The sequence below is a fragment of the Chrysoperla carnea genome, chromosome 4 (genome assembly GCF_905475395.1).
Source record: "Chrysoperla carnea chromosome 4, inChrCarn1.1, whole genome shotgun sequence".
Classification (NCBI taxonomy): domain Eukaryota; kingdom Metazoa; phylum Arthropoda; class Insecta; order Neuroptera; family Chrysopidae; genus Chrysoperla; species Chrysoperla carnea.
This window is the reverse complement of record NC_058340.1, coordinates 62,934,555-62,960,359: the sequence shown is the minus strand read 5'-3', so window position 1 is coordinate 62,960,359 and position 25,805 is coordinate 62,934,555. Positions and strand designations below refer to the sequence as shown.

Sequence of the window (25,805 nt, the reverse complement as noted above, 5' to 3'; positions counted from 1 at the left end):
TGGTTTTTGCTAAAAACGGAATAATTGCCTCTACATGAGAAGATTTACTGCGGTTTCCTTCTGAATATTGGGCATAATTATTATTCTCAACAAGAATCAAATATGATATGGGAACTATTTGGAACTCTCAGATAACGCCCCCACTACCAGCGCTGTGACCATCGTTTTCTTTTCAATAATTACGTAATTCTTCGATCTATTAAGAATCGCCTTACTGTAACAAATGACCCAGAAATTTTGTGTCAGTGTCTCTAAGTCTATTACATATATATGATTTTTTTTTGAGTTAACGATTCACAAAAAATTACTAAATTTATTTTCGTTATTTTTTATCAATGTCTTAGGGGCCTTAAAATTATTTGAAACGCCTTATTATTTTAATTAATAGGCTGAGGGAAAGACCTAGCTATTATTTTTCCTTACAATTAAATATTCATAATGAAATAATTTCTTTGTCAATTGAAAATATTATTTATTTGAAGATAAAATGGAAAATATACTTACTCTTTATTATTACCTTTAAAAGATTTTGAATATTCGCGATCGATACGTAACATAACATAATTCGATATATTAAAAAATGGAAAGGTTTGGAAATTTTCTGAATTATTGACGATGAAATATCATTTAACGTTTTTTTTTTTTTTTATAGAAATTTTCTTATTCAATAAGATTAAGAAACAAAAGGTAAAGAAATAAAATTGCCACAAATGTGGATGAAAAAAAAATAATTTAATAGACATATTTACCAGTAATAAATTACACAAAGGCAATATTTTTAAACGTACTTGTAGCCTATCATATTACACTTTTATTAACCTTATACTCCAGATACCTTTTCTAAAAAAAATATGTTTACTGTTTCGACCACATACAAACAAAATTAATAAGACAAACAAATTTTACTCATTGGAGAAAGAAATATTAATTACTCTAAGAAGTTCATCATTATTACAATTTGAACTTACAATAAATCTTGTTCGATAATTTATAAAAAACCATCAAACGATTTCAAATAAATTTCCATTTATATATATTGCATCATCTAGTTTTTCGCACGAAATTTTCACTACATAAAAATATCAACTAGGTTATTTTACATTCCATGCCTTTCTTGAAAGAGAAAAAATCACCGTAATACAAAAAAAAAAGAAACAAAAATGGTTGCGTTCATAAAATTATCAAATTTCATGGAATTATTTAATTTTTGTATCTATATTTCGAATACGGTATTAATACTTCTTTGGGCAATATCATCAAGATTACCTATCGCAACCTGATAAAATTTTAATAAATTGTCAAACTTAAACCTGAAGTTCGATATTTAGAATTCGCTTCGAAATTTATTCTTTTACCTAATCCATTACAAAGAATACAAATGTATTTAGTATCGCAATAGTCTATTCAAATGTCCTTAAGCCAATGATTGACTCAATTCCCATTCACCTTCGAAAATTCAATAATCGAGATATCAGTTTACAGAAGTTTTTGAATTTTGCTTTTACAAAAGTTTCGATTAATATTCATTTTTCATTTAATTCAATGTCATTTGGAACAATCTTGAATTTGGTCCAATTCTAACCTCCAGCAATTATGTGAATTGGTTTCGATATTTTTGAAAACTGATTTAGTTTTTCCACTGACGTCTGAGAAAGATGAAAACATATTTAAGGAAATGAACTAGTGCTAATGTGATCAACGATCAACTAATAAGAAATACCTACCTTAATCTAATCAGATTTCTTATTGATTGATAGCACTTTCGAAAAACAAAGCTCTCAATGAGTCTGTTTTGAGAGATATACCGCTAATATATCGCTGACTAAGCCTTCTTTTCATTTATTTATAATACTTGTTATATGCCAGTGATGAGAGAAGGTGAAATAAGTTTTTTTTAACACATTGTAATTCTTTCAACGCATTATTTTCCACATTCACCCTACTTACTATTCAGAGCCTCGACGTTGTATTTATTTGTTTTTAACGCCTTTATCTCATCATATCCTCTAATAGGAAAATTTGGAAAAGATGAAAAAGCAAATCAAAGAGTGCAAAAAATAGATTCTACTGATAAACTTTTGAAATCACCATTTTATGAACGCAATCATAACTTAAAAAAATAAAATTTTTTGAGATAACAGAAGTCTTTATAAAATTAATATATTTTTTTTTCAATTAATGGTACATTAGAAACACACGATCGAGTTTATTTTTTTAAAGTTTTTCTTTTAAATAATATAGGCTATAAATATTACATACTTATATTTATATATTATATATATATAAATGTACAAATGTATAATCTCACATAGACAAAAAAAATTCAAATTATAATTATTTGTTTAAAAAAAAATGATACATTTTACTGTGAAAGCCCGAATCGTATAAATGTTAAGTTTTGCTTCTCTAAATTCTTAATAAAAGCATGAAATATTAAAAAACAAATTTGTTCTACTATTCAGGTTTGAATCTTACCATGTTTATTGTATCTTTCGAGTCAAAAACGATAGATTTTAACGTGATTTCCTTTGCTTAAAACTAATAGCTTTAAGCTATCTTAAATTATGAAACGTTCTGACTGAAGGGGTGTTGTTTTCTACGATTGTTTACCTGTAAACAGCAGCTCCATTGTATTAAAACATATCAATATATGGTAATCATAATCAAACAAACTACACTTTTGGATGCCAAAATCTTTGAAATGTTCAAAAATTTAGTTGATTAGATTATGAAATCCAAGAAGAAGAATATTTTTTAAAATTGCATACTTAAATCAGAAACAGCTACAACTCAACATATACCTGTATTTGGGCTTTTACAGTAACACATATAGAGAAAATATGGAGGGCTTTTATGACTTGATCAAAGCTCATTTAAACAATCTTAAATTATGTACAAAATTCTTTGGACAAAAATTATTCATTTTCCTGGCTTTTAAGGTGGAATTTTTTTATTTTGAGAACACTTATTATTGTGAAGGGATCTTACGTATTCACTAATTTTAAAATTTTTATGCAATATTTCCCCATCTTTTTTAATTTTGTTAAATAAATAAATAAGATTTCCAGAAATTTTAACATGTTTTGAATTTATGTCAGAATTTTGAACGATATTTATGATATGTAAACGAGCTTTTTCTATGAGTTAGATAATCATTTATTTACTATTAATTTAAAAGAATATAGAACTACAAGCTTTTTCTAAAAGAAAATATACTAGAGGATTTATATGCGTGATTTTAAGCACACAAATAAAAAAAATCTAAAAAAATTTTAAAGTTTGTGACCAATATCATCAAGCTTCGCTAAATTGTTCTGGATTTCTTGATTGGAATGTAAACTATTCTGTATTTTTAATGATTAGGTCAAAATAAAGCTGTGTTCAAACGTTGTGACGAAAATTTTAAGGGGAATTTTATGTTAAAGGGTCATCCTACTATAATTTTTGAACTTCATGAAGATTACGTCTGATTAAATTCGCCAGGTATGATCGCAAGTTGAAAAAAGTGCTCCATTAAAAAAGGATATTATTTTTTTTTATATTATCAGTGTGGCGCAAAATTAACGTTACGATTTACATTCATTACACTTATTTATTTCATAAATTATTTTTATCGAAAACAAATAATCGTAAGAAAGCTGGTGTCACGCAAAGTGATCAACCATAATATATTTTTGACAAATGCATTTTTTCTCTTAATTTCATCGGATTTAACCACATTTATGATTTTGTAAAAGGATATAGAAAATTTTTTTGGAATGAGTGTTCACGAAGTAAAAATGCCTATAATTTAAATAAATATGAGGAATTCAAACCAAAACGAAGTTTGCGCCAACCTGTATCACTAATTATATTGCATTCTAACAAATTAATCCTAAATTTGGCACCCACATTCAATTTTAAGATTTGTAAAAATTTTCATTGATCGAAAAAAGCTTTCCGTTATACAACGAATTTTTTCAAGACTAATTTCCATTAACCATGCGACTGTTACAGAAGGATAGGCCCACGTTAAAAAGAAATATTTTTATAATTTAAACTAAATTGTAATTGTTTACTCATTTTATTCAAAATAACATCTATTTTTTGACATATTCTTCTTTTGGTTGTAAACATAATGACGGGGTGGTAGAATAATGATAAATACTTCTGTACACTCGTAGACAAAAGAAAAATTCAAATTTAGAATATGTACTAAAAATCTGGAATGAAACTATAACATCAACTTTTGTTTAACGATTGTACTTTCATAACTTATAATTTAAAATTTTTCTAGATTTAATAACATTTTTATAATAAGATTTTGGAAAAAATCTTTGAAAAATTGACTCTTTAATTATTATAGGCTGAAAAGGAAGACGGTGGCTGCTGCATAATTACTTTTTTTATCCTAATTTTTTCTACTAACATTTTCTTTTAAATTTTCTAGGTTAATTGAAACAGTTGTGTAATTTTCATAAATTTGTTGAGTTCAAAAGTTTCAAAGATCTTTTTTGAGTCTTAATTAAAAATGCATAAATCTTCGTTTAATAAAGTTAGACAAAAATGACGGAAAATAGTTTTCTTTCAACTTGTCTGTATAAACACTTGCAGAAAAAAAAAAAACATTCAAAATAAAATGAGCAAAAACAAATCAAAAAAGTACTTCTTATTTCAAAAAAATTAAGCTGAGCGTTCATAAAAATACAGCTCAGCGCGTTACCATTTTGTTCGCAGCACTGATTTATTGGCATCATATTGTTCAAAGCACACGACGATGTTTCTAGTTGAGTGGTGATCGAAAATCCAAAACAAAAAGGAAAAATAATTCACAGTCCAAACAATAAGAAAAAACAACCTCAGTTTTATATTAGAAAAGTTTTCTCTATTCCACGCACAATTTCATATCATACAATGGACATACAACAAATTGACTTTTCCAGCAAAATTTTACTTAACATTTTTTTTTTGTAATTTTATTCATTTATAATGGTTCACTTTTCACACAAAATATTTTTTTAAAGGATGGTTTTTGGGCATTTGCTATAAAAAGAAATGATATATTTTTTTAACAAAAGAAATTCGATGGAATATGTTTGTGTTTTTATGGATGATTTTTGTTTTAATTAAATTGGAAAATTTAAAAAAAATATGTATATTATTATAATTAAAAATCTAAAATTTACATTAATTCTCTGTGTGTGACAGGCAACATTATTTTGTGTACACTGTGTTCACTGAAAAATTTTTACTATATTTTTTTTTAAAAACTATTCTACGCAATCCATATTTTTTTTACTGTTTTTCTTATTTTTCACTTTTTTTTTTGACACTTTTATAGTGTATTTCAGTTAACACTGTGTAATGTTTTTTTATTTTATTATATATCCTGATTTACGAAGGAAGCAACTGTGAATTAACATAGTTTTTTTGTTAGGATTTGGAAATCAAATCAAATTTTCGAATTTTAATTATGTATTTTAGATTTAGAATCAAGGAATGTTTTTTTAATGCAATTAAACATAGGCAATAATTTTCTAGGCAAAATTAAAATACGTTATTTTTACTCCCATTCCTTTTTCTAAACTAAAATACTCCCCGATGCGATTAATTTGATATAAAATTGATAATAGCCATTTGTGATATTTATTTACAAGAAAAATAAATTTTTAGGATGTCGAAAATTTGATTTAAATTTAGAAAAAGAAATGGAGGGAGAATTGGGTTAATTATAAAAAGAACAAACTAAAGAAGACAGATTACTAATATGGATGGTAGGATTATTAAATATTTTTGATTTAAAAATAATTAGAACTAACATTTTTTTTAACTAATATATACCACGACGTGTAGACAACAGCATTTTGTTTTCGAACCTTGTTTCGATTAAGTTCGATTTATATATAATATAATATATGAAAAAAGTTCGATGATGAGAGAACGACGAGTTTTAATAACGATTATAATTAAAAAAAACACGTGCACTGATTCTCACAAAATGTTAACTATTTTTTTTAAATAATAACAAACTTGTTAATAATACTTTAAACTACATATTTTTTTAGGACCGATCATCAAAATTAGTGATTTGACTAAAAAATAACCGACGCAGACAACACTCGGGCGTTCGTTTCGAGATCAAGAGTTCATCACGACGACGAGAAAGTTGTTGATCACGACGCTGCCATTTGTTTTTATTAAAAAAAACTTACCCCAAATAGGAGCAGGAGGTGTATCAAGAACCCAACAGAAATTTTGCGACGACAAATTGTTGTGATTGTGGTCTATTCTTAATCTTCAGCCTCATCATCTTCTGATTCTGCTGTTTCTAACCATAACAGCCAGTTATGTACTTGAAATAAAGCTTCACCTTTACCAGGGTATACATCCGTTACATTTTCTTTCCATTGTAAGAATGCTTCTTCTTCGATTACCTCAAATTCGTAAAGGGCAATAAAGAAACGCAGAAGCATACCTTTTGGGAAATGTGTTGAGTAACAATATACTTGTAACGAGTATACAGCTGTTACTTGTAAATCAACGTGTTCATTTAGGAACGCTTTCAATACAAGTTTGTAACGCTCAAGTAACATACGTTCCTTATCAATATAAGTTTTGTCGGGTAACACATTCGGATCACAACCTTCACGTAATGTCGACTCTTGTGTTATATATTTTAATAATACGGTCATTAATGCATTTATAAATCCAGGATCTGTATGACTTGAAGGTTCTAAATTCTCTTTAATCCATTTATAGAATTGTTGTGGATTTGGATCAGCTTGTAGTTGTTTCCATAATTCAGCTTGAATTCGTAATAATGGGAATAAGAATGTTAATTCACGATCTTCTAATATTTCCGCTAAACGATCTTTAGTGCGTTCACTTTCTGGTAGTTGCGTTAACAAATTCACTTTACTTTCATTAAATATTTTTGTTAGATCGGATTTACCACGTAATTTATTTATTTTTTGTAATACCAATAAAAATAGTGGATAATGTGCACCGTTTTCAGTGAAATTAGCCACATCTGATAATGTAAATAAGTTCTTTAATATTCCTTGAGCGGCTATAGATGCCACTAATGATGTGATACGTGGATATTCTGCTTCTTTGTCCGGTATGGTGTCGCATAATGCTTTTAAGCCATCATAACAAGCGGTTGACATTAATAATGATTCTTTTCTTAAATTTGCGATAAATGTAACTAACTTTTCTTTTTCAGAATCTGAAAACAACCAAAAATTAATTAGTCAAATTTATCACATCTTATTTTCATTGATTAATCGACAAGTCAAATGGATAATTAAATGAAAATTGGGAGATAAGAAAACTATAAATAAGTAAATAAAAATTGCTTGCTCAATACAGAGCATAGTGGATGATTGCGCAGTGTTTCCAGACTATTTTGAATAAAAGATGGTAGACTCTTACAAAAATTATTAAAAATTAAAATTCAAAATATATCCGCCGAGACGCGAAAGATAGTGGCTTAGTATGATTCTTCATTATTATAAATGTGCCATTCAAATAATAAAAAAAGGTATATTACGGAAAAAAAAGTATAACAATAAAACACGGTAGATCAACCGTTTTAACCGGAGATCTGGCAACACTGTGACTGCGTGAAAATGTAAGCAATCTTTGGCGGATTATGTTTTAGATTCTAACAGGAAAGAATTTAAACCACTTATGTTCGCCCGAATAATGAAAATTATATGACTCCGAAAATTAATTTCATTCATTGACTTTGTCGTAAAAAGTTATTATTTTCCCCATTTTCACATTTGCATATTAGTATGATTTTCCTTTAGAATAAAACGATTATTCGTGACAAAAACTTATTTTATTCGTGTAAAAAACGGAAGTCACGTCAATTTAATTAAAACAGATTCAGCGATTTCGATACGTAAAAGTAATAAATATACAAGCACTTTCAAATTGTTCATGTCGATTTAAATAGAAATAAATTTTTCCTAAATGCAAGCTATGTTGCTAATTTTATCCAGTAACTGAGATAACGTAGAAATGAAACAATAGATTGGCCAATGTTTTTGTGCCAAAACTTTAAAAATAACACTGAAATTTGTGTACCCCACCAGATGGAATCCGTCAAACAAAGTAAAATTTTCCAAAACGATAAATCATATGAGACTAAGTATTTGTGTAATCGTCTTTATTTACTCAAAATAAAACTTAACGGGAAATTAATTATCAGGATAGACAATCAATAATTTCTAGAAGTAGCGTCAAATTACAAGTTTCTGTGGACCTTATTGACAACATTAAATTAAAAAAAAAAAAACCTTCAATAATAGGGTATTCCACTATTTTTGAAAAAGTACTTCAAAATGTTTATTTTGCTAATAAAAAGCCACCAAAAATTTAATTCGGAAAATTACACACGCTTTCTTGCCAAAAACTTAAATTAAATTGTAAACCTTTTTTAAACTGTCAAAAACGCGGGCATCCAATTTGATGACGTAATATGGGTATCACTATACGAAATAACACAAATAAGTTTGACAGATATATTCATGGACATCTGATTATAATAAATATAAATACTTATTATCTATGTATATATTATACCCAGCTGTCTACACTGAACTAACTGATGGTCTATGACTCATATCGCTATGACGTCACAGCAGGGCTTACCCGCGTTTTAGGTCACGTGATATACAGTTTAAAATTACCACTTTTAATTTTAATATTTTAAAAGAAAAATGTGCTTTCATGACCCGAAATTTAAGTCATATTCAGAATATTTAAGTATATTTTTACATAAATTTTAACTTTTTTCAAATTTCATGATTTATTTTTGACTAACGATAATATCCTATTTTTGCGTGATTCGCAAGCACAAATACATACGAAACGAATTAATAATTTATATATTATAAAAATTGTGAAATTCATATCAGAGCGTCATACTCATTAAAAATAGTATCCCAATGGTTCAGAATATCGAAATTTTCTTTTGCATTATTCAAAATAAAACGTTATTTACAATATTTGAAAATTGTAACAACGGTCTCATAATGCATTCGGAAAATTTTTAGAAGAACATGCACAAAGTTAAATTAAATTATTAAATTTTACCTTGTTTATCAATGACTGAATTAAACATGGTTAGAACAACATCTTTAGCGAATTTTTCCGGAACCTTATGTTCTTTATATGAACTAATTGCCTCTGATAATGCGGCATTACTGTCATTTTTAAGATATTCATCTAACAATGTTGATAATTTTTTCAGTACTTCTTCTTTATTTGGCCCCTAAAATAAATAGAAATTTTAGTCATATTAGTTTGAATAGATTAATTTATTTTTATTCATTATACATAAAATGTTATCACCAAGAAAACTATCATTGAAGCAAATCATACAATTCCAATTCATAAATCGAAATAAAATTTTACCTTGTCTTTTTTAGTTTGTTTTGGTTTTTCTAACGATGGTTGTTTGATAATTAATGGCGGTTCTTTTAGTACCGGTGTTGGTAGTGTTTTCGTTGGTGCTGGTGGTTGCATCATTGGCGGTGTTATTTGCGGGGGTACATTATCACCAGCACGATTACCTCCACTACTTAATGGTAACATCACTGGTTTTATATTTGTTTGTTTGAATAACATTGAATTTGCAGCTGGACGCAATTCTAGATCACCAAAACTTTGTGCACTTTGTGTTGCCAAAATATAATTCTTTTTAAATCGAGGTGCCACTTCTTTATTGGATGCTGTAATTTAAAAAAATTAAATTGTTTTTTAAATATTAAAAAATTTCAATACATAAAATCGCATGATAAAAATAACTTCTAAGGTGAAAATTTCATGGCCTATATACTCCCAAAATCTTAATAACCGCCTCCACCTTGATTAGCAAATATTCGAAATGATATTCATTGAAAGCTAGAGTCATCAGTCAATTACTGTCAGTTTGACATTACTGAACGTTCAAGTTGAGCGCTATTCAAAACTCACCTTTACAAATTACGAAAAACTTGTGAAATTCATATCAGAGCGTAATACTAATTGAAAGTAGTATCCCAATGGTTCAGAATGTCTAAATTTTTCTTTAGCATTTTTTCAAAATAAAACGTTGCTAACAATATTTGAAAATTGTATCAACGGTCTCAAAATGCGTGTAATATATCTAAAATTCTTCGAAAACTAAGATGAAGAAAAAATATATTTACCATTATTGTTAAATTGTGAATTATGGGAAATATTATTTTGGCCATGTTGATTATTGTTATGCTTATTGTAGCCTCCACGTTGATTGTTATAATTGTTGAAATTTCCACTTCTTTGATTATGATTACCACGAAAACCTTGATCGCGATTTCCGCCGAAACCATTTGGACTGTAATTACTAAAACAAAAATTTTACGGTTAATTAACAAAATATGTATGACTTTAAAAACTACGGTTTTCATTTTATAATATAATTGTGCAATTCATATCAGAGCGTGATACTAATTGAAAATAATACCCCAATGGTTCAGAATAACTTTTTCTAGCATTTTTTTAAATAAAACGTTACCACAATATTTCATAATTGCACTAACGGTCTCGAAATGCTGAATTTTAATCACTTTTTAAGATTATTTTATTAAAACGCTGTACTTCTACACAAACGGATAAATTTTATATATGTTTTTCCTCTAGCGAATGGCGTAAGAGTTTGAACATTGAAAATAACTCAAAGATTCTTGATAATTTTTAATAGACTGTTAAATAAATTATTGACTTCTAAAAAAACTCGCTACTTTTAATTTTTGCCCTGGGCTCAAGATACTACTGCTCGAATTTAACCTTCTATCACAAATTTAAAAGTATTTATCTCGATAATATTAGAATCGAAATGTATGCAATTTTTAGCACTCTCCTAAACGAAGGTATTAAGCGCCAGAGGTCAATTTGGAGAAAGAATTTATGAACCTAGAATAAAGAAAAGTCAATATACGACGATTTTCCAAGCGGAAATGAAATGTTCGCTGTGTTGAGTAGTGTCTAAATTTGTAATTGAACAAGATGCAATAAAATTCATATCCGCATTTTTTAACGATTTGTGATATTTAAGGTTTTTGAGGCTTGAACATTCGGATGGAAGATTGTTAAAAATCGAAAAATTATCTTTTTGTACTAAAATTGGAGGAATAAATTTCAGACAGCGCATATTTAAGTCCAACGAGAAACAGCCTTGACCATTTATTCCTTGACCATTTATTTTAACATAGATCCAGTACTAATAAACAATATATCATGTAAATTTGGTAAATATACTTACTTAAATTTTTCGTGTATAAGAGATGTGCTGCTTGGAGTACCTAACGACGATAATCCCATTAGTACATCATTAAATTCATTACGCATTTTCATTGGGAATCTGAAAAATTCGTTGCTTCCACCACCAGGACGATCATTTATATCGCGATCTGTATTTACACGATCTCCACGTCGTTCACGATTCACATAAACGGATCGACCATCGTCATCAATTGGCCGAATTTGATTGATTGGCATTGGACCTTCCGTAGTGACTGCTTTACGTGGTTCCCATTTATTGAGTCGTAACTCGATAACGTCACGTAACATGAACCTTATTCGTGGTGGTAATTCAGGACTGTTTGCAAGGACCGTCATACGTTCAAAATATTGGTCCATCAACAACTGTCCTTTGACTGTATCTAGGATGCGACCACAAGTTCGTAATATTTGTGATAAACATTCAAGATCTTCACAATGATCAGCCGTTATAGGTGTTATAGAATCTTTATAGCGTCTGCGTGTGTCTTGCAATAACTGTTGAATGCATTTATGTAAGATTGCCTCCGCCAGTATTTCCAACTTAGCAAGCTCTCCGATAAACTATAAAAAAAATTTAGTATTAACTTTTCAAACAACAATTTGGTTAGGATTAAACTTGACTGAAGTTAAGTTACAAATTAGGCCTTAAAGACAACCATTTTTAAGATTTTGATGGAAAATTATTGGACCTTTAAAAGCCAAGCGTGTATGAAAGTGGAATGGAAGACAACGTTAAGACTTCTAATTAAGATATTAGGTACCTGTAGAAATCTACAGAGTCGATTGTAGAATAATCAAGGTCCCAACATTAAACCAACCATTTCACCGAAAGGTTTTAACATTCTAGGCCACATCAAACCTCAAAAAAATTTACAACTAACATGCAACATTTATTTTCGAAGAATGAAAATCAAATCAGACCTTCGATATGTTATCTACGGCGGCTCACTCGCGAATTTCGCCCCACTTTAATCAATTTTTCCAAAAAATTAAAACAATTGTCAATTCAACACAAATAAGTATAGCAACCAATTATTTCGTTGAAGAACATTCATTTTTTGATCGATTAAAGAATTTATAGGATAAAAAAACTAACCTTAATGTTTCCAAGCATTTTAAGTTTGGCAATTTGCCGTCGTTCCTCATCTTCTGGAGACATATTTGATCCATGTAGATCAAATGCTTCTGTCGCTTTTGATCTCTTCTCAAATTCCTCCTTACATTTGTTAAGCAACATTGTTCGAAAAGTGCAGGATGTCGTGTCATCTTCGTTAGATTCTTTTCGTTTGAGATTACACAAATGTTTACATACTTGCTTGCATAACTGCGCATACATAGACGAGTATTTCGGCTCGTCGAGTGCTTTATCGAATATAAGTAGTATAACACCCTTGAGTATATTTTGCGAGTCAAGTTGGATTTCCAACAAATCATTACTCAACTTTTTGAATTTTTCTGGTGTAAGTTTGTTGAGAATACCTCGAACCTACAACACACACAAAAATTATATAAAAATTACCTTCTATAGATTCGTTTATATTGAATTGAAACAATGACTTACCTTTCGATATACGAGATCATTGCTAGATTCGGGTGAAAGACCATCCTGTTGTCGGAGCGTGGACGGGGGTACCCAGGCTCGATTGGCTGCGGGGGGCCTTGCCCCCGATGCTGCACGAGCTAGTGGCCCCACTTGCCCCCTGCTCCCTTCTACGGGGCACTCCGTCTTGCTGCTGGCGGGTGGCAAGCGGCCTAGAATACCTCCTACGACAGCAATTACACTACTTGCTCAAGACGTGTGGTTTAGTGTGTCTGGTGCCACCGACGTCCCAAGCTCTGCTAACCACACTTCAGTCACCAGGGAGAGAGCGTAGTAGCAGAGCGGCCTAAACGCTCTATACATGAAAAAAAAGTAAGAAAAATTAGTAAGTTTGTTAAAATTTTAAATTAATCTTTATCATAAAACATTCAATCTATTCTCAATCACGCTCAACATACAAATATGACTAATTTCTTGAAGTCTCTTGTGTTAGCCGAAAAATTTTGTTTGCAATGTTTGAAATTTGCAATATCCATGTATCAGAGAAAATGCATGTTTAAGATAATATTCAAGATCTTACAAACGATATGTAAGAATTAAGGCCAGCGATGCAAAAGCTGAATTGTTGATTTTTTTTGTCGAAAATTATAACTTTGAAAATGGTGAAAGTCGGCAACAAATCAACTTTTGCCCAAGAAAGCCTGAACTCCAAAAAGCCAGATCTATGATCAACTATTACTCGGATTTTTTAGAGCTAAATATAATTATCACAGTTCCAACTTTCAACTTCAGTTTTATTATTTTAACCATAAATTTAGATTGAAACAAGCTTACGAAGAATACTTCATGTGGATAGAACCTATCCCATATGAAAAATTTTTCAAAAGTCCGAATTTGGGGCAAATCTATGCTTCCTACACGTACTTATAAATTCACTACGCGAAGAATCTCGATAAAGATGAGTTAGAGCTTGTCTGTGTTTATCGTCGTGTCTCTTGTTCCTTAGATTAGGATATAAATTAGGATTGAAGTCGGATGAGGCTTGGGTAGGGAAACCAAGAACTCACGAGTAAACCTTTCTACATTCTCGCTCCTTGTTTTTAGGCTAAAGTCATACCGCCAAGAGACTAGCTAGATGCCTAATTTACTATTTATTTACTTGGAGCATGACATGAGATATTTTCAAAAGTTTTTAGCGTTTCTCTTTAACATCTTATCGAAATTTTGTTGTTTCTTTTTTAAGAAAACTTTAAAGAAAGTGTAATTAAATTAACTATTCGACATCTCTAGAACTTGAGAAATTGGATAAAAAGATAAAATAGTAAAAAACAATGTATGTAGACAAAACCTTGAAACATTTTGAATAAAATTTCTCCCAACTTTATTTAAAAGTATAAATTATCTAATTTATTCTCGAAAAGAAGGTTAAAAGCTTTTCACTGTAATTTCCACATTTAAATATCTACATCAATGATTTTCTAGAATAATATTAAATTTTCATACAATTTCTTCGAAACCATCTAACTATTTAAAAAAAAAAATATTATCAGAAATGTTTGTAATTGAATCGAAAACAATTTTCAGAATATATAGAATACATAGAATATTCGAGATTAAATTCGAAGTATGTAATTATGAATAACACACAAAAAATATATATGAATATATTTTGCATATACTGTTGTGACACGCTGGCGTTTATTATTCCGTTATGTAGGCGGGATTTGTCAATATAGAAACAACACGTGCTTTAGTCATGAACATATAACTTCTCTTTCTAGTTTCTCGTGTACACACGTAAAATTACGGACGGACAAATAAAAGAAAAGTAAGACGGACCTAATGAATAAAATAAATGAAGAAGTTATATAGGCGATTCAAATATATAATTTGTTCAGTTTTAGTTATTATTGTGTTAGGGTTGTTATTCAAATGTTTGATTCACTTTTCTTTGTTTCGTTTGATTTGAAGACACCAAGTGACCAAACATGTGACATATTGTCTTTCGCATGACTTACGATGTCTCATCTCCCTTATGGGTTGAATTTCTTATCGGATGCCTACTTCATACAAAGAACACACCCTCCAAGTTTCAGGTTTCTACGATTAGCGGTTTAGGCTGTTCGATGATCCGTTAGTCAGTCATTCATTCAGGACAAAGCATTTTATATGTGAACCTCGTGGACAGCCAATATAACATAACCTAACTCAAAGTAATTATGAATTGCGTTAATTTGAATTAAGAAATATTTTTCGCATGTTTTTCGACTGTATGCAGAGCAATTTTTTGAACTTAACTCTCACAAAATTTCATTCTAACTTTGGTAGATCGCTGTCTTCTATTTAACCAGAAGTGCAATAGTTGAGAAATCACTTTCTGTCTAACCAAATTATGAAACTTGAGTTTAACTTCAGGACTTTCATAAAAAAAAAAAAAAAATTTAAATCAGAATTATTCGTTCCAACACTAATTGTTAGTGAAGAAAGTGAACATTAAACAGTAACAGGAAATCAATTTTCAGAATTGAATTTATTGTATGCGTTTGAAAATAAACTTATGAAATGAATATTAGATTTTGACGTCAGTGATACTTATTATTATTATTATTATGTATTCTTTTTATTTAATTAAGATTTTCTATTCAATTTTTTTTATTTCTTTATACTCATCTCAATAGAAAGATTGTTTCTCTTCTCTGTTATGTAAAATATTATAATACGTATTTTTATCAAAGAAAACAAATCACGTTTTCTGAGGTGATACTAAAATTCATGAGAAACATATTTTATCAGTTATTTATTATTGATTAAGAGAAGAAAATAAAATATTTTATAGAAATCTAGAAAATACAAAGTGTGACGTCAACACAAGTCTGTAACTCCAACACAAAGATTGGAAATATACTTTTTTTTTGTGTTGTGATATTGTGATGTTCAACTTGAAGTATTTTCTCAGACTGGCTCTTTTGATAGCAATAATTAGTATTTCGTCAAATAGTTTTTCAGTGAATAGATTGCTTTGAGAGTAAAAATTCTTTTAGTTTAGCTTTTAAGCACACCTGCCTCACATCTTCTAATTACAACAAAGAAATTGTTCTCCTGAACTCATGGCTTATTTTACTGATTTAAAAAGCTAGACAAAATATGTAAACACAAATAGTATTTCAGTGAACGGATTTATTTGACTGCGAAAATTCTATTGGCTGAACTTTTAAGCACGCCTGTCTCACATCTTTTAAATACAACAAAAAAATAGTCTTCTTGAGTTCATTGCTTGCCATTTTGCTGTTTGACAAAGCTAGCAAAATTATGTAAACACCAAGACCTTAAACAAAAAAAAGTATCCAAAATCACTCTTTAAAGTTCGGCCTCCAAATAGTTGTACAATATCGGCAAAAAGATTTTGGTGTTAACAATTTTGACACGTCAGAATTCGTCAAAAAAGGACTGATCTAAATGAAAAAGCCTTGTCCAACAAAAGCTGGGTGACGGCTTATAAAGAAAGTCCGTTTCTTTTTTTGAGAGGCAAGTGCAATAGCCGGGGATCATTTTCAAGTCAGTGCCTATGATTATCTCCTGCAAGACCACAATTACGTTATTTTCCCTCCTTAAGTCGGCCTTTTTCAAAAGAAATTTTATTAAAATTTAGTTTTCAGTAAACATGCATAGTTATGAATGGTATATTGGTGTTCATCATTCAATTCCTCCCTCCCTAAAATAAGCTAAGTTGGGGAATTTTATCAACTCTTGTATAAGTAACAATAAAAATAACACTGCGAATTTTTACAATCAATATCTTTCATTCTGAATCCTCGCAATAGCCAGTAGCTATTAAAGTTAAGTTTTCGGAGTCAACATTTTCAGTTTAAATAAATCTATTAATATAAAATAACGCTGTAGATTTCAACTGATTTTTTTAGGCCTAATAAGACACGAAATTTTGCAACAACCTTGGATAATTTATCGATAAATACTAATCAAAATAAAATTAATCAAAATCAAATCAACTCAAATCAAATTATATAAAATTCTTAAAATTTTGCGTACCTTGCATCTTTTGAATATCAAGAAAATTGCAAGATAAGATAAATTTGATTAATTCTCATTCAAGGAAATAAAAAAAAATTAATTTTTATAAAATAAAATAAATTCTGTTATCTTCTGTATAAGCGGTTAGGTCACCTAGTGACCTAATTTCAACGTACTTCAAAATATAAATACATTTTTATAGATTTCATTTAAAAAATAAATTCTATTTTATTAAAATGGAATATAAAAATTGAAATATTAATCAGAATATTTTCCCATTCATGTGTTATAATTCTTGGAACTGGGCCATTATCAGAAAACTAGAAGTGATCATAAAATAAACAATTTGTAACAAAAAATTATATGCATCATATTTTATTGGCTGAACTGGATAGTAATAAATTATCGTAAGAGGCAGTTTGTGACCTTAAATCAACTATTAAACTATTTTAATTAAACGGTTCAATTAATTGACTCTAATCAGAAGAATCAGTCGATTCAGAATTATTTTAATTTTCAATTCATCGTGAAATCCGCTACAGATATTCGCTATTTAAATATACCAAAGCACAAAATTGAATGATTAAAAAATTCGGATATGGCAGTGCACACTCTAAGTCAAAATAAATGCAAAAATTGAACCATTCTAAGTGATATTACTATAACAGTACATGTAATTCACATATAATGTTATAGTTATATCACTTAGAATGGTACAGCACGTGCATTTTTTGCCACAAAGTGTACATAATTGTCATTTTCGAATGTATGGACTTAATGCTCAGTTAGAATCAAAATAAGCGGCATCTTGCCGAAATAATTATGCCAGTATTAGACCACAAGAAAACCCATCAAAATTTCTGGCTTAGATATAACTTGCAGAAACAGATATGAGAGAATCAGTTTTAGATGCAGCAGACAAACTTTTAAAGGGCGTAGTTAATTTCTGGGATTCTTGAAATATTGAGATAATATTAAGCGTCTACAAAAAATGAGACTAGAAAAATCGAATAAGTTTTTATAAGAGTTCCCATTTCGGGTGATAATTGCCAGTTTTATTGATACTTATTTTGTTGTAAGCAAGAATTTCAAATTGGCATTGAATAAAAGATACAATCTATGATAAATGCATCTAATTTTCTAACATAATTTTCGAAAATAACTAAAATAAAACATATTATTTCTTTGTGTGGAGACACAAAATAAAAATAAAATAAATTCTGTTCGAAACACAAGGTCACATGTCAAAATAAATGCAACTGACGTCAGCCGAAACAAAGTGCATGGGAACACACGTATGAACAAAAAAATCAACACGCGTTGTGAAAGCCAAGAGAACAATATTGTGTGAACACACCCCACCGTGCTCCCCGCAGCATTTCAATATTTTCAAACACAAAGAAAAATTATGCACAACCGATTTATCTTCACCACAAACGTCATCAAAAAATATTAAAATGTGATTAAATTTTAATTTGGAAAAACACAAAAAAATAATGTTCTGGAAAATACGAATTAAAAACAAAATTCCCTTAAAAATCAATTTGTCATTTTTAAACCCCTTTTATATAATCATTAAGAACATTGCTCTCGGTGTCTGATGGAAAATTCCTAATTTGAATATCCGATTCACAAAATTTTGAAAACATAATATAAAAAAAAAATTTAATATGCTTTATCTCAAGTCCGATCATTAATTACAATAAATTCCGAACACCAACTTGAATTAAAAACTTAACAAAAACCTCAAGGCCATCGTAGAATGATCTTTTTCACAATTATTTCACAATATTACTCATCAATTTTTTGAAATTATAATGAACACTAGGCAGCAACAAAAAAAAATTCCACATATCAAAAATTTCACAATATTACGAAAAACATTCTCACACAGGAATTTACAAGATAACTATTACACAAAAGAAAACAAAAGTAGATCCATGATCAATAATTAAATCACTTTCATCACTTTAAAAAAAGAAAGCTTCACTTTTTAAAATTACCTTAGAACTTTTTGAGAAAAAAAACACACACACCGGTATTTCACCGGATCAGGTCGTAGAGGGACCTCGACCGTCCGGTTTAACGTATAAAAAAAATACTACACAATCCACCCAACAACTAAACTTGTCTGAGAGAGGTCAAATTTGAAGGTAAATGAAATTTTTTTTCTTTAACTCAGACCGCTGTTTCAGGTCTGATTGTGTGTGATTATCAAAGATGACTGTTAACAATTCTCAACTCTCGAGCCAACACACTCCAACAGAGAACAATATAAATCTATGTATGTGAAGTTTGAGAAATCAGCTGCGCAGTAACAACCACATTTTTATGTATTACGTTTTCATACACACACAGCTGACTACCGACGACGAGGTGTTGTCGGACGACCGACGACGGACTTACCATCATACGTCTATCATATCTATATGCTTTCCTCTTGGCTCCCCTTCAATATACCGTCGTCAACCGTGTGTGCTGAATCGTTCACTACACTATCAAGCGTCATTTTATATAAATTACGTCATGTGTCAGTCATTAGAAATGCCGATAATCAATTTTTTTTGTTTTGAATTTATTATGTAGAATGATTATTTTTAGTCTATTAGACCGATTACTGATAAATTTTTATCAATTTTCGTAAAACAATAAGATTAACGTTGAATTCAATCATTTATTCCATTTATACAGGGTATTCCAGGTATGGGTATGGGTATGGAGGTTAGCGGGCCATGCTCGAGCATCGGAGCAATGGTTCAGAGCACCTAGTCAAATAGACCCTTGTACTCTTATCTCCGCTACGCTTTTCAGTGGCTATAAGCGAAGAACTAGGTCCAATCTGATGTCAGAACATGATGTCCCCCATCAAACTCTCTTTTTAAATACATTTCGATAAAAATTTCATCGTAAAAAATACAATCTACAAAAGTAAAACTTCTTAGAAAGACATAAATAAATTTTTCTTGAAAATATTCTTCTAGCATGTTTCAATGTTTTCTGAAAATTCAACAACCCCTTCTTTCTCATTTCTACCCTCAAATAACTTTATATTAACTCCCATTCAGAATTATGTTAAGAAATTTATTTCTGTTATTTTATTTATAGGGTTGTCCAAAATTATTAGAGTTAAAAATTGTCGAATATCTTCACAAAAACGAAACTCGATAAATTAATTTTAAGGTAAATTTTTGAGTTTTAACTGAAAATGGGTTTAAATTAAAAAGTTGTCAGATATCGAATTCTTAAAAATTAAAAAACACGCCAAAAAATGAATATCAACAATTTCGAATTATCTTTGGAAATTCTATACCAAAAATTTCAAAAGATATTCATTCAAATTGAGGTTTTCTACGCGGTTTTAAATAAAAATTCATAGAAAATCTATTTTCAGTATAGTTTCTAAAAAAAAAAAACAATCCATTTTGCTTAATCGACATTTTGATTTAAGCTTATGAAAAATTTCTAAATCTATGCAAATACAGAAAATTTGTAATTGAATAAAGTTTGAAAAAATCCAATATTGATACAAATAAATTTCCCAATATTTAACGATAATAATTCAAATGTTAGGTTATATCTTCTTTAAGGTCATTCACATCAAATATTTGAACAAAGAATTATCCTCAAAAATAAAATTTGCGGTAAAACTATTCAGTTATTATAAAGAAAATAATACTAAAAGATAAATAAAATCAAATAAAAAAAATCTTTTTAAATTTTAGCTAGTGACTGGTTGACCTTGAAAGTAGTTTTATTAAAATGAACCAGGTGTACAGACACACATAACGTACGAGAGGGAGCCAAGTCAGTCCATCATGCACGAACGGTCATCGACTTCTACAAAATCATTTCAATTGATATTATAAATAAATTGATTTAACCATAAAATAATTACAGGAAATCGGAGAATTTTAAAATAAATATATATTTTTCAATTTTCTCATACAATGTCCTGACAGGATACTCATATTTAGTGTGCATGATTTCATTTAGTACTAGGAATAAAAATTATAAAATATTTAAACACGTTGAAATAAGATGAAAGCAACGTGTTTTACAAAAAAAAAATTTCATTAAATATTTTATTTTCGAAATATTAATAAAAGATTACTGAATATCATGAAATTTTTAATAGCCAAAATTTCATTTAAATGTCATTGACGTAATACATCACGTAACTACCATTTGCAATTCTATTTTTGCTATTAGTGGGGTAAATCTACCGGATTTTGATAATCAATTCGGAATATTTTGGGAGCAGGCTATTTTTTTTTTTTTACAGGTTATTTTCGTTGTAAAAAACAGAGAAAAAGAGTTTTCCGGTTCTGGAACGTTCTACTCGAATATCTCTGCTTCTATTGATCGAATTGAGGCGAATAAAAAAAAAGAATTATGTTTGTTATGAATTTTTGCGTCGACCTTGCCTGCTATCGAACACTGAACATAGCAATATAACCTCAAAACTTTTATATTTTCAACTTTCTCTGATAAAATCTTTTCGAAAAATGAAGGAATTGAGTTGAAATTCTAGAAAAAATGTAAGTTATGATCATAACAAAAGTGTGGAAAATTTTATCCCGATACATAAACTCAATTTTGAGAAAAACGAATTTTTCTGAAAACTGTCAACAACTCGTATGGTTTAGCAAATCATTGAATTTTAACTTTTTTTTTTAATTACACTTGAAAAACATAACCCAGCTTGGGCTGAAAAATTAGACTATAAAATTATTAATGGGTTTCAACAAGTAAAGAATATCAATTTCATTAATAAAGCAAGTGAAAACAAACAATTGACTTAGTTAATTGTTGAAATACCACGCATAGATGGTGCTGATTACTCTATCAAATTACACATACATACATGTCACACATAAATAACTGATATTCTCCTATAATACATACTATACAATTTACGCCTAATTTGCGCTCTCACGGATAAACAGTGATGTTTACGAAAAAAATGTTACAAACAAAAGTTGGTCATTTTTTTATAAGGAATATGTTTTACATTTAAACTTTTGTCCCATTTCTAACGGTTTACAAGATGGGTTTTACGGACCCAAGACAAAATTGACCTATGTTGCTCATTTACGAACTCGATCTCACTTGTTACGTCCTGAGTCCGCTGTAAAAATTTCAGCTTGATACCTTTTTTATACCATGTATATATGAAATATACATAGTATTATAAGTTTAGTCCCAAGTTTGTAACGCCTAAAAATATTGATGCTACAAAAAAAAAATTGGTATAGGTGTTCATAAAATCACCTAATTAATCCATTTCCGGTTGTCCGTCCGTCCGGCTGTCCGGCCGTCCGGCCGTCCGTCTGTGGTCACGATTACTCAAAAACGAAAAGAGATATCAAGCTGAAATTTTTACAGCGTGCTTAGGACGTAAAAAGTGAGGTCAAGTTCGTAAATGAGCAACATGGGTCAATTGGGTCATGGGTCCGTAGTACCCATCTTGTAAACCGTTAGAGATAGAATAAAAGTTTAAATGTAAAAAATGTTCCTTACAAAAAAATAAATAACTTTTGTTTGAAACATTTTTTTGTAAACATCACTGTTTACCCACGAGGGCGTTAATTAGGTACAAATTTTATAGTATGTAATTAATATAGGAATATCAAAGTGAATATCTTATGTTATTTACATGACGTCAAAAAAAACAAACGACTGCGCATCAACACTTGCGCATTATATGAGAATATCAGTTAAATATGTCAGATATGTATGTATGTGAAATGTGACAGAGTTATCAACACTGCCTATACATGGTATTTCAACAATTAACTCAGTCAATTGTTTGTTTTCACTTGTTCGTTTTTGAGTTATCGTGTTGAGAGACAGACAGACGGACAGACGGCCAGAGAACCGAAAATGGACTAAATAGGTGATTTTATAAACACCTATACCAAAATTTTGTTCATAGCATCAATATTTTTAAGCGTTACAAACATGGGACTAAATTTAGTATACCTTGCATATTAGATATATGCATGGTATAATTAATACCCGTTATTAAGAATAACGAATTTGTTTGTACTATTAGTTTAAATAAGGTAAAACAGACCCATATATACTGTTTAAGAAATAATAAATATATTTAAATAAAATATATTATTTTAATATGTGAACTTGCTATCGTCAAGGTTGAATAACAATGGTTTAATTTGATTTAAATAAAACGGTGTACTTGATTTTAACAAGATTTCATTCGTCTTTTGAACAATATTCTTGTTTACACACTAAAAATTTCACAATTCTCTTAAGGTAGTACTCAGAATTTAATGAAACAAATAATATAGTTGTCCATTATTATTTATATCATAATTAATAAGTTAAATTTTTAGAGGCCTTCAGAGAACTGAAAATCTGAACGTCCAGTTTTATGAAAAATAAAATAAAATCTGTGATTTCCCATAAGGATCAATGTAAAAATATCTTTAAAATATATTTTTTTTAGTTCTCTGAAGGTCCCTAAAAATTTAACTGGTTAATTATGATATAATAATGGACAACTATGCCAAGTTTCATTAAATTCTGAATGCAAAGTCTATTACCGATAGTACTACCTTAAAAAAATTTTATTGAAACTTTTTTGTTTTGTAATGTTTTTATGATGCAACGAAACATAAAAACAAAACATTTTGAAAATAATTTTTGCAACATGTATTTTAATATTTTAGGGATTAGAATGATAATTTCGAAATAAGTTATTCAGCCTCAAAATCTTAAAAAAATAACTAATTTTATTTTAGCGAATTCGTAAACCCAACGAGAGATAAAATGAAATCATTCAGAGTCACTTAGAAATATATCGATAACGTAATCCTAAATCTTAAGGTGGTTGTCTTTGTACAATATTGTAAAAATAGTGTACTACATCATACAGCAGTGATATGTACGTATAGATATGCTTAGCACACTCAAATAAGTATTAATTTTAACATGCTTTTAACTCAACTGTCCATTTATCACGTATTCTGTGTGATAATAGCATGATAATAAACATCTGTAATTCTGTATATAATAGACATCTCTCTTACACTACTTATACTCTAAATATAATTGTTTCTGTTATACAAAAAAATTAAATAACTTTGAGTGGCTATATCTCAAGAATGAAGCGGTCATTAGTTTTAGTTTTGGTTTTTTTTAAACTCACATGCACAAATTCATGAATGTTCAGTTAGTTTTTTGAAAATATCTTCAATCTAGTTTTTTTCAAGAGTTAAGAAACTTGTTAAAAACACAACAAAACGCAACCTTTCCTATGCTCTCCATGTTAATTATCCGAACTTTAATTGTATTTAACTCGAGTTAGAGACGGTCAATCGAGTTCAAATTTTTTTGATTAATGTATTATTATATTCCTAATAAGTATACACAAATTTAGAATTTTCTGTCGATATGCCCATAGCAAGACAACAATCTTCTATATTTCCATTATTTTATGCCCTGATATCGATACCGATTCAGAATTATTGGGTTTAGCAGGATTATACAAAAAATTTTAATGATATCAAAAAGTTTTAAATCCTGCTTTTATGACACAAATTGCAGACTAAAAACATAAATTTAAAATATGTACACAGTTGGTCACATACAATACGTCATCTGTTTGTAAATATACCTTTTTAAATGACTTGTAGGGGAGAAGAATAAGGTGTACGGTGTTATTATAATAGATAATAAATTAAACATGTGTAGTGATACTTTTCTCTGTGGGGGAAATTAAAAAGGGGTTCTTTGATGATGAATTTGTTAAAAGGTAAGTTAAGTATGTAGTAAATAGGTAGATACTTTTTACATGTTTCAAATGTACCTATCAACTAAAAATGTATGTATTTGTCAGGTAAATTCTCTTTATAAACAACCATTAAAAGAATTTTGTTTAATTTTCCATTAAGCATTCTTTAGGCGTAAGTTTTCTTACATGAAATTTTACTGCGTTCGCCAGATCCCTGCTTAGCTCTAGAGAATTACTTAACTCGAAAAGTTATGTTTACTAGATGTGGCCTTAGCAGTGACATTTAATTTGAGAGTTTCCACTGCTTAAGATCCTTCTAATAACTTCTAACCTAACTAATAGACATTTCATATACGAATTTTTGGGACAATCGGAAAAATGTTGTCTACCTTACTAAAAATGAATGGGAGGAAATTGGCCGGGTGGACGAGTTTGAAACCATAAAAAATCGATTATAGGGATCAAAAAACATAGGAAATGATCAAAATCTCTTTTTTACCAACCCTTTCTTTGCCATAGAATCCTTGATAGTGACTAGATTATACAAACGAATATTATAACATAATTAATTCAGATAAGAAAGAAATATTTTTGTTAGTTAATTTTTTGTATTCCACATTTTTTGTGTTCTGAAACGAACAGCGTTTCTCAACGTAAATTTGTAAGTTTCTAAGTTTAAAAATTATTTTCGTGGCCCGAACTCTTACCAATTTCATTTTTAAAGTCTACAATTTTCGTTGAAAAACTGCTCGTTACACAATTTAAAGTGATTGTAAACCTACAGTATCGTAAAAAAGTTTTGGTTTATAGCACGGTACATACATATAAACCAAATACATGCTTTGTAGTCAAGTAACGAGTTATTTTTGGCTTTACAATGTAAAATTTACACGCAACTACAAAAATATATAATATATTGTGTGCAAGTGATGCTTATAAATTTGATAATATAGATATCGCTCTTCAACCATCAATACTATAGCCGTCTCTGTTCATCAAATGATGGATCTTCGATGAACTCATAATTAAATTAAAATGTTTTTATATCATCGACAACCTTATATTTTTATGGTATTATTATAAACTACAAGATTTGATAAAATTTTATCCAAGATTGGTGAATAATTTAAGATAACAAAAATCACCTCAAGGTGCTTTAGTGACTGATAACAAGAAACATAAGTA

At 29.2% G+C, this 25,805-nt stretch overlaps 1 protein-coding gene across 2 annotated transcripts in view; it reads right to left on the bottom strand.

The window, feature by feature from the left end:
- Positions 1-4,047: 4,047 nt before the first annotated feature.
- LOC123299164 (eukaryotic translation initiation factor 4 gamma 2) overlaps positions 4,048-25,805 on the bottom strand; it is a 57,074-nt gene continuing 35,316 nt past the window's right edge. Inside the window, exons 1-8 of one of the 2 annotated variants that reach the window (XM_044881437.1) lie at positions 18,868-19,129; positions 12,857-13,190; positions 12,392-12,781; positions 11,276-11,856; positions 10,182-10,357; positions 9,406-9,722; positions 9,085-9,262; positions 4,048-7,207 (exon numbers count right to left, since the gene is read on the bottom strand). In XM_044881437.1, coding sequence (XP_044737372.1) covers positions 6,270-7,207; positions 9,085-9,262; positions 9,406-9,722; positions 10,182-10,357; positions 11,276-11,856; positions 12,392-12,631 — 2,430 coding nt within the window. In that variant the 5' untranslated portion in view covers positions 12,632-12,781; positions 12,857-13,190; positions 18,868-19,129 and the 3' untranslated portion in view covers positions 4,048-6,269. Of the gene's footprint in view, positions 7,208-9,084; positions 9,263-9,405; positions 9,723-10,181; positions 10,358-11,275; positions 11,857-12,391; positions 12,782-12,856; positions 13,191-18,867; positions 19,130-25,805 lie in introns of those variants that run through there. The other variant, XM_044881436.1, reaches the window with a different exon arrangement.